The 10768-nt window shown below is 54.3% G+C and overlaps 1 protein-coding gene across 1 annotated transcript; it reads right to left on the reverse strand.

Moving 5' to 3' along the window:
- Positions 1-4129: 4129 nt before the first annotated feature.
- LOC139575387 (spidroin-1-like) lies at positions 4130-6217 on the reverse strand. Its single transcript, XM_071400301.1, has one exon. It carries the CDS (start codon positions 6215-6217, stop codon positions 4130-4132), a length of 2088 nt encoding a protein of 695 aa, XP_071256402.1.
- Positions 6218-10768: the final 4551 nt, after the last annotated feature.

Genomic DNA, 10768 nt, shown 5'->3' on the forward strand with positions numbered 1-10768 from the left:
AAGGGAGGGAGCAGAGGGGAAGGGAGGGAGCAGAGGGGAAGGGAGGGAGCAGAGGGGAAGGGAGGGAGCAGAGGGGAAGGGAGGGAGCAGAGGGGAAGGGAGGGAAGGGAGCACAGGGGAAGGGAGGGAAGGGAGCACAGGGGAAGGGAGGGGAGGGAGCACAGGGGAAGGGAGGGGAGGGAGCACAGGGGAAGGGAGGGGAGGGAGCAGAGGGGAAGGGAGGGAAGGGAGCAGAGGGGAAGGGAGCACAGGGGAAGGGAGGGGAGGGAGCACAGGGGAAGGGAGGGGATGGAGCACAGGGGAAGGGAGGGGAGGGAGCACAGGGGAAGGGAGGGGAGGGAGCACAGGGGAAGGGAGGGGAGGGAGCACAGGGGAAGGGAGGGGAGGGAGCAGAGGGGAAGGGAGCAGAGGGGAAGGGAGGGAGCAGAGGGGAAGGGAGGGAGCAGAGGGGAAGGAGCAGAGGGGAAGGGAGGGGAGGGAGCAGAGGGGAAGGGAGGGAGCAGAGGGGAAGGGAGGGGAGGGAGCAGAGGGGAAGGGAGGGAGCAGAGGGGAAGGGAGGGAGCAGAGGGGAAGGGAGGGAGCAGAGGGGAAGGGAGGGAGCAGAGGGGAAGGGAGGGAGCAGAGGGGAAGGGAGGGAGCAGAGGGGAAGGGAGGGGAGGGAGCAGAGGGGAAGGGAGGGGAGGGAGCAGAGGGGAAGGGAGGGGAGGGAGCACAGGGGAAGGGAGGGGAGGGAGCACAGGGGAAGGGAGCACAGGGGAAGGGAGGGGAGGGAGCAGAGGGGAAGGGAGGGAGCAGAGGGGAAGGGAGGGAGCAGAGGGGAAGGGAGGGAGCAGAGGGGAAGGGAGGGAGCAGAGGGGAAGGGAGGGAGCAGAGGGGAAGGGAGGGGAGGGAGCAGAGGGGAAGGGAGGGAGCAGAGGGGAAGGGAGGGGAGGGAGCAGAGGGGAAGGGAGGGAGCAGAGGGGAAGGGAGGGGAGGGAGCAGAGGGGAAGGGAGGGAGCAGAGGGGAAGGGAGGGGAGGGAGCAGAGGGGAAGGGAGGGGAGGGAGCAGAGGGGAAGGGAGGGGAGGGAGCAGAGGGGAAGGGAGGGGAGGGAGGAGAAGGGAAGGGAGGGAGCAGAGGGGAAGGGATGAAGACAGACGAAAGATGAAGAGGGAAGGATGAAGGGATGAGAGAGGGGGTATAAAATGATTGCGTTTTCATCTTTGGAGCTTCTAGTTATGAAATCTATGCAGTCGACTCAATAACTTTTTATAGCTACTGTTTACAGGCCTCCTGGGCCGTATACAACGTTCCACACTGAATTCACATCGGACCTTGTAGTCATGGCAGATAATATTCTAATTGAATATGTGCATTTCTCCAAAACTCAGTTGTCCTGAGTCTGCGCAGAACTGCCAGGACCTAGGATCAATGGAGACACTCAAGTTTCTTAATCCTGTATCTCTCAACACATTCACGAAAATAGTCATGGCCTCTAAACCTCCCAGCTGCCTTCTGGAACCTATTCCAACTTCTGAAAGAGCTACTTCCTGTGTTTGGCCAGCCTATGTTGATCATAATCAACCCTATCCTCTGGACGTGTACCAAACTCTAAGGAATCTACCATTCCTTAAAATAAAAAATACATTTTAAAAAGCTGTTGCGCATCAACTCACTGCCGTCCTGAATACAAATAATGTACATGAAATGCTTCAGTCTGGTTTTAGACTCCATCATAGTATTGAGACTGCACTTGTAAAGGTGGTAAATTACCATTTAATCATATGAAATCAAATTTTATTTGTCACATGCGCCGAATACAACAATGAAAATTAAAGAAAAATAAGTGATGGGGCAGCAGGTAGCCTAGTGGTTAGAGCGTTGGACTAGTAACCGAAAGGTTGCTAGATTGAATCCCCGAGCTGACAAGGTAAAAATCTGTCGTTCTGCCCCTGAACAAGGCAGTTCCACTGTTCCTAGGCCGTCATTGAAAATAAGAATTTGTTCTTAACTGACTTGCCTACTTAAATAAAGGTAAAATTTAAAATGTAAAAAATAGAAAAGTATTTTTTTTTATTTAAAATGATTAAAGAGTAGAAGTAAATGGAGCCAGACCAAGGTTCTGCATCTGTCCTCCTAGACCAGACCAAGGTTCTGCGTCGGTCCCCCTAGACCAGACCAAGGTTCTGCGTCGGTCCTCCTAGACCAGACCAAGGTTCTGCGTCGGTCCTCCTAGACCAGACCAAGGTTCTGCATCGGTCCTCCTAGACCAGACCAAGGTTCTGCATCGGTCCTCCTAGACCAGACCAAGGTTCTGCGTCGGTCCTCCTAGACCAGACCAAGGTTCTGCGTCGGTCCTCCTAGACCAGACCAAGGTTCTGCGTCGGTCCTCCTAGACCAGACCAAGGTTCTGCGTCGGTCCTCCTAGACCAGACCAAGGTTCTGCATCGGTCCTCCTAGACCAGACCAAGGTTCTGCATCGGTCCTCCTAGACCAGACCAAGGTTCTGCATCGGTCCTCCTAGACCAGACCAAGGTTCTGCATCGGTCCTCCTAGACCAGACCAAGGCTCTGCATCGGTCCCCCTAGACCAGACCAAGGTTCTGCATCTGTCCTCCTAGACCAGACCAAGGTTCTGCATCAGTCCTCCTAGACCAGACCAAGGTTCTGCATCGGTCCTCCTAGACCAGACCAAGGTTCTGCATCAGTCCTCCTAGACCAGACCAAGGTTCTGCATCGGTCCTCCTAGACCAGACCAAGGCTCTGCATCGGTCCCCCTAGACCAGACCAAGGTTCTGCATCAGTCCTCCTAGACCAGACCAAGGCTCTGCATCGGTCCCCCTAGACCAGACCAAGGTTCTGCATCAGTCCTCCTAGACCAGACCAAGGTTCTGCATCGGTCCTCTGACAAATCAATGGTCAATTTTGGTGTTCCTTAAGGTTCACTATATACATTATACCTCTTGGTGATGTCATTCGGAAACATAATGTTAACTTTTACTGCTATGCGGATGATACACAGCTGTACACTTTAATGAAACATGGTGAAGCCCCACAATTACCCTCCCTGGAAGCCTGTGTTTCAGACAAAAGGTTGAACATTTATCACTTTTAAACTCTGACAAAACAGAAAAGCTCGTTCTCGGTCCCAGGAAACAAAGAGATCTGCTCTTGGATCAGACAATTCATCTTGATGGTTGTACAAATCGTCTCAAATAAAACTGTGAAGGACCTCGGCGTTACTCTGGATCCTGATCTCTCTTCTGACGAACATATCAAGACTATTTCAAGGGGAGCTTTTTTCCATCTTCGTAATATTGCAAAAATCAAAAATGTTTTGTACAAAAATAATGCATTAACGCTAAACCTTTTGCCACTTCTAGATTAAACTATATGGTTTGATGGGTGAACAGGTAGAGCACTTGCTTTGTCGGCTGTGAAGACCGGTTCGAGCCCAGCACCGGCAGACCCAATATTTTTTTATCCTGAACCTGAGACCCCAGCCCCCCAGGTCCCTAAATGTCCGCCTGGGTCCGAGCTGTGATGCCCTCCCCTAAATGGCCGCCTGGGCCCGAGCTGTGATGCCCTCCCCTAAATGGCCGCCTGGGCCCGAGCTGTGATGCCCTCCCCTAAATGGCCGCCTGGGCCCGAGCTGTGATGCCCTCCCCTAAATGTCCGCCCGCTGCGCCGAAGACCGACCTGGAGGCCGCCGAAGGGATGGCTGTTTTTATGTCGTGAGAACCAGGCGTGTGACGCACCCAGCACACTCCCGTAGTCCGTTTCATAATATCTGCACACAGGTAACAATCTGACACTCCGCGGGAGTCTCCACCCTGGTTCTACAATTGTCGATAACCAGGTTTCTGAAATTGCGCCGATACCTGTCTGGTCGAGGCCTCAAATTGGAAAGCCCCATCATCGGGGGTCAAATCCCCAGACCCCCAAGTTGAACTTTCATTTTTTTAGTCCAAACAGGTTAGCATGTGCAGCTCCAGGGGCCCTGCAGGCTGGGGTCCATGGCTGGGCTGGGGTCAACCACTGGGGGGGGGGGGGGGGACCTCTCTGGTTGTTTTACAGCATTTTTTAACCACGTGCACCTGAGAACCTCAAATCAATGAGAGAGCTCTGCTGAAAAGCTACAGAGTCCAGCTTTCACTCCAGAAAGCACAGGCTTATCTGACCTCCAGACCCCCCACTGACTGCTAACCTCTCCCCCAGTCCTATCTGACCTCCAGACCCCCCACTGACTGCTAACCTCTCCTCCAGTCCTATCTGACCTCCAGGCCCCCCACTGACTGCTAACCTCTCCCCCAGTCCTATCTGACCTCCAGGCCCCCCACTGACTGCTAACCTCTCCCCCAGTCCTATCTGACCTCCAGGCCCCCCACTGACTGCTAACCTCTCCTCCAGTCCTATCTGACCTCCAGCCCCCCCACTGACTGCTAACCTCTCCTCCAGTCCTATCTGACCTCCAGGCCCCCCACTGACTGCTGACCTCTCCTCCAGTCCTATCTGACCTCCAGACCCCCCACTGACTGCTAACCTCTCCTCCAGTCCTATCTGACCTCCAGGCCCCCCACTGACTGCTAACCTCTCCCCCAGTCCTATCTGACCTCCAGGCCCCCCACTGACTGCTAACCTCTCCCCCAGTCCTATCTGACCTCCAGGCCCCCCACTGACTGCTAACCTCTCCTCCAGTCCTATCTGACCTCCAGGCCCCCCACTGACTGCTAACCTCTCCTCCAGTCCTATCTGACCTCCAGGCCCCCCACTGACTGCTAACCTCTCCTCCAGTCCTATCTGACCTCCAGACCCCCCACTGACTGCTAACCTCTCCTCCAGTCCTATCTGACCTCCAGGCCCCCCACTGACTGCTAACCTCTCCTCCAGTCCTATCTGACCTCCAGACCCCCCACTGACTGCTAACCTCTCCCCCAGTCCTATCTGACCTCCAGGCCCCCCACTGACTGCTAACCTCTCCTCCAGTCCTATCTGACCTCCAGGCCCCCCACTGACTGCTAACCTCTCCTCCAGTCCTATCTGACCTCCAGGCCCCCCACTGACTGCTAACCTCTCCCCCAGTCCTATCTGACCTCCAGGCCCCCCACTGACTGCTAACCTCTCCTCCAGTCCTATCTGACCTCCAGGCCCCCCACTGACTGCTAACCTCTCCTCCAGTCCTATCTGACCTCCAGGCCCCCCACTGACTGCTAACCTCTCCTCCAGTCCTATCTGACCTCCAGGCCCCCCACTGACTGCTAACCTCTCCTCCAGTCCTATCTGACCTCCAGGCCCCCCACTGACTGCTAACCTCTCCTCCAGTCCTATCTGACCTCCAGGCCCCCCACTGACTGCTAACCTCTCCTCCAGTCCTATCTGACCTCCAGGCCCCCCACTGACTGCTAACCTCTCCCCCAGTCCTATCTGACCTCCAGGCCCCCCACTGACTGCTAACCTCTCCCCCAGTCCTATCTGACCTCCAGGCCCCCCACTGACTGCTAACCTCTCCTCCAGTCCTATCTGACCTCCAGGCCCCCCACTGACTGCTAACCTCTCCCCCAGTCCTATCTGACCTCCAGACCCCCCACTGACTGCTGACCTCTCCTCCAGTCCTATCTGACCTCCAGGCCCCCCACTGACTGCTAACCTCTCCTCCAATCCTATCTGACCTCCAGGCCCCCCACTGACTGCTAACCTCTCCTCCAGTCCTATCTGACCTCCAGGCCCCCCACTGACTGCTAACCTCTCCCCCAGTCCTATCTGACCTCCAGGCCCCCCACTGACTGCTAACCTCTCCTCCAGTCCTATCTGACCTCCAGACCCCCCACTGACTGCTAACCTCTCCTCCAGTCCTATCTGACCTCCAGACCCCCCACTGACTGCTAACCTCTCCTCCAGTCCTATCTGACCTCCAGGCCCCCCACTGACTGCTAACCTCTCCTCCAGTCCTATCTGACCTCCAGGCCCCCCACTGACTGCTAACCTCTCCTCCAGTCCTATCTGACCTCCAGGCCCCCCACTGACTGCTAACCTCTCCTCCAGTCCTATCTGACCTCCAGGCCCCCCACTGACTGCTAACCTCTCCTCCAGTCCTATCTGACCTCCAGGCCCCCCACTGACTGCTAACCTCTCCTCCAGTCCTATCTGACCTCCAGACCCCCCACTGACTGCTGACCTCTCCTCCAGTCCTATCTGACCTCCAGACCCCCCACTGACTGCTGACCTCTCCTCCACACACATTGGCCTTCTCAATGGGGCCACTCCACTTTGTTCATCTCCACAGCTTATGTACAGACCTCCAGGCCTCCAAACCTACTCTCCTTACCCAGGCAACACCCATGGGCTGGGGCTCAGCCGTCTCCATAACCTGGTGCACCAGCCGAACCGGGGAACCCACACTTTAGCACCGCTCTCCCGGCGTTATGTGGCAGACGATGGAAGACATATTAACGGGATCTCGATCAGAGCTCTGGTCCGGCTGGGGTCATGAGGCAGACGATGGAAGAGATCATAACGGGATTGCGTTTGAATCGAGTGATTCATGTGATCCGCGACAGTGCCACGATCTATAACAGAGTCTTGATTAAAGTTCATTGTCCCAATGCTGCGTCAGAGGGTGCCGAACGTCACGAGTTCCCAAGTCAAACTCGCCAAAGATCTGTCTCCGAGATTGCCATACATTTGATGTGAAAAAGAAATGTCGGCTGAAGCAGCTCAGAGAAGGCCTGAGCGCGTGGAACCCTCTCACCAAGCGTACTCTTTGGCAGACATTACAATTTGACACTAGCCTAAGCTATAGTTTGTTTTATGGCTTGCCTGTATTTAGCCGTGCAACACAGTCCTTCATAGGCATTGCCCCCTGGACCTTACTTGTAGGAATTTCCGCACTCGGGATAGGCTGGAGCGGGTATTGTACAGGCAGTTCGCAGAAGATTTTTTACCCACGAGAAACCCTTCGTATTTTGTCTACAGGTTTTTCCCTCTCTTCCTGTTTTGGAACCTCAGTAGTGGATACAACGGCTGGGTGTAGTCAAACTTCACTATCCTTTGGAGTTACAAAAGTCCTCACAAGGATAGTAAACAAGGGGGGGAAATTGTGGACATTTAACCGGTGCTATGTTATTTTAGCTTTAGGGATTAGGATAAGGGTTAGAATTCGGGTTAGGATTAGTTTTGGGGTTTGGGATTAAGGTTAGGTTTGGGGGTTAAAGAAAAGGGTTTTGAATGGGAATAGATTTTTTTGGTCTCCACTTGGATAGTAAAACCAAAGTGTGTGTGTGTGTGTGTGTGTGTGTGTGTGTGTGTGTGTGTGTGTGTGTGTGTGTGTATGTATAATGGTAACTGGGAGTAGTTCCATCCCTGAAGGAGGATTCTCTACTTTACAGGGATGCCCTCGTCTATATCGATCACAGCTCAGGGATGCCCTAGTCTATATCGATCACAGCTCAGGGATGCCCTCGTCTATATCGATCACAGCTCAGGGATGCCCTCGTCTATATCGAGCACAGCTCAGGGATGCCCTCGTCTATATCGAGCACAGCTCAGGGATGCCCTCGTCTATATCGAGCACAGCTCAGGGATGCCCTCGTCTATATCGAGCACAGCTCAGGGATGGCCTCGTCTATATCGAGCACAGCTGAGGGATGGCCTCGTCTATATCGATCACAGCTCAGGGATGGCCTCGTCTATATCGATCACAGCTCAGGGATGCCCTCGTCAATATCGAGCACAGCTCAGGGATGCCCTCGTCTATATCGAGCACAGCTCAGGGATGCCCTCGTCTATATCGAGCACAGCTCAGGGATGCCCTCGTCTATATCGAGCACAGCTCAGGGATGGCCTCGTCTATATCGAGCACAGCTCAGGGATGGCCTCGTCTATATCGAGCACAGCTCAGGGATGGCCTCGTCTATATCGAGCACAGCTCAGGGATGGCCTCGTCTATATCGAGCACAGCTCAGGGATGGCCTCGTCTATATCGAGCACAGCTCAGGGATGCCCTCGTCTATATCGAGCACAGCTCAGGGATGCCCTCGTCTATATCGAGCACAGCTCAGGGATGACCTCGTCTATATCGAGCACAGCTCAGGGATGGCCTCGTCTATATCGATCACAGCTCAGGGATGGCCTCGTCTATATCGATCACAGCTCAGGGATGCCCTCGTCTATATCGAGCACAGCTCAGGGATGCCCTCGTCTATATCGAGCACAGCTCAGGGATGCCCTCGTCTATATCGAGCACAGCTCAGGGATGGCCTCGTCTATATCGAGCACAGCTCAGGGATGGCCTCGTCTATATCGAGCACAGCTCAGGGATGGCCTCGTCTATATCGAGCACAGCTCAGGGATGGCCTCGTCTATATCGAGCACAGCTCAGGGATGGCCTCGTCTATATCGATCACAGCTCAGGGATGGCCTCGTCTATATCGATCACAGCTCAGGGATGGCCTCGTCTATATCGATCACAGCTCAGGGATGCCCTCGTCTATATCGAGCACAGCTCAGGGATGGCCTCGTCTATATCGAGCACAGCTCAGGGATGGCCTCGTCTATATCGAGCACAGCTCAGGGATGGCCTCGTCTATATCGAGCACAGCTCAGGGATGGCCTCGTCTATATCGAGCACAGCTCAGGGATGGCCTCGTCTATATCGATCACAGCTCAGGGATGGCCTCGTCTATATCGAGCACAGCTCAGGGATGGCCTCGTCTATATCGAGCACAGCTCAGGGATGGCCTCGTCTATATCGAGCACAGCTCAGGGATGGCCTCGTCTATATCGAGCACAGCTCAGGGATGGCCTCGTCTATATCGAGCACAGCTCAGGGATGGCCTCGTCTATATCGAGCACAGCTCAGGGATGGCCTCGTCTATATCGAGCACAGCTCAGGGATGGCCTCGTCTATATCGAGCACAGCTCAGGGATGGCCTCGTCTATATCGATCACAGCTCAGGGATGGCCTCGTCTATATCGATCACAGCTCAGGGATGGCCTCGTCTATATCGATCACAGCTCAGGGATGGCCTCGTCTATATCGATCACAGCTCAGGGATGGCCTCGTCTATATCGATCACAGCTCAGGGATGCCCTCGTCTATATCGAGCACAGCTCAGGGATGGCCTCGTCTATATCGAGCACAGCTCAGGGATGGCCTCGTCTATATCGAGCACAGCTCAGGGATGGCCTCGTCTATATCGAGCACAGCTCAGGGATGGCCTCGTCTATATCGAGCACAGCTCAGGGATGGCCTCGTCTATATCGAGCACAGCTCAGGGATGGCCTCGTCTATATCGAGCACAGCTCAGGGATGACCTCGTCTATATCGAGCACAGCTCAGGGATGGCCTCGTCTATATCGATCACAGCTCAGGGATGGCCTCGTCTATATCGATCACAGCTCAGGGATGGCCTCGTCTATATCGATCACAGCTCAGGGATGGCCTCGTCTATATCGATCACAGCTCAGGGATGGCCTCGTCTATATCGAGCACAGCTCAGGGATGGCCTCGTCTATATCGAGCACAGCTCAGGGATGCCCTCGTCTATATCGAGCACAGCTCAGGGATGCCCTCGTCTATATCGAGCACAGCTCAGGGATGGCCTCGTCTATATCGAGCACAGCTCAGGGATGGCCTCGTCTATATCGAGCACAGCTGAGGGATGGCCTCGTCTATATCGATCACAGCTCAGGGATGCCCTCGTCTATATCGATCACAGCTCAGGGATGCCCTCGTCTATATCGAGCACAGCTCAGGGATGCCCTCGTCTATATCGAGCACAGCTCAGGGATGCCCTCGTCTATATCGAGCACAGCTCAGGGATGCCCTCGTCTATATCGAGCACAGCTCAGGGATGGCCTCGTCTATATCGAGCACAGCTCAGGGATGGCCTCGTCTATATCGAGCACAGCTCAGGGATGGCCTCGTCTATATCCATCACAGCTCAGGGATGGCCTCGTCTATATCGATCACAGCTACACGTGCTTAGAACACACACACACTCACAACCCCCCACAACAGAATAACCAGCTAAACGCAACAGGGAAAGACAAGGAATGGGTTGGAGGATATGGACTATGGTGGGAGGATAGACACTATGGTTGGAGGATATGGACTATGGTGGGAGGATATGGACTATGGTGGGAGGATAGACACTATGGTTGGAGGATATGGACTATGGTGGGAGGATATGGACTATGGTGGGAGGATATGGACTATGGTGGGAGGATAGACACTATGGTTGGAGGATATGGACTATGGTGGGAGGATATGGACTATGGTGGGAGGATATGGACTATGGTGGGAGGATATGGACTATGGTGGGAGGATATGGACTATGGTGGGAGGATATGCACTATGGTGGGAGGATATGGACTATGGTGGGAGGATATGGACTATGGTGGGAGGATATAGACTATGGTGGGAGGATATAGACTATGGTTGGAGGATATAGACTATGGTTGGAGGATATGGACTATGGTGGGAGGATATGGACTATGGTGGGAGGATATGGACTATGGTGGGAGGATATGGACTATGGTTAGAGGATATGCACTATGGTGGGAGGATATGGACTATGGTTAGAGGATATGCACTATGGTGGGAGGATATGGACTATGGTGGGAGGATATGGACTATGGTGGGAGGATATGGACTATGGTGGGAGGATATGGACTATGGTTAGAGGATATGCACTATGGTGGGAGGATATGGACTATGGTGGGAGGATATGGACTATGGTGGGAGGATATGGACTATGGTGGGAGGATATGGACTATGGTGGGAGGATATGC

The sequence above is a fragment of the Salvelinus alpinus genome, chromosome 5, assembly GCF_045679555.1.
Source record: "Salvelinus alpinus chromosome 5, SLU_Salpinus.1, whole genome shotgun sequence".
In the NCBI taxonomy this organism is placed as follows: domain Eukaryota; kingdom Metazoa; phylum Chordata; class Actinopteri; order Salmoniformes; family Salmonidae; genus Salvelinus; species Salvelinus alpinus.

Bases quoted from the DNA above. Each gene is read 5' to 3' on its own strand.
- LOC139575387 (XM_071400301.1), bottom strand. From the start codon at position 6,217: ATGTGTGTGGAGGAGAGGTCAGCAGTCAGTGGGGGGTCTGGAGGTCAG.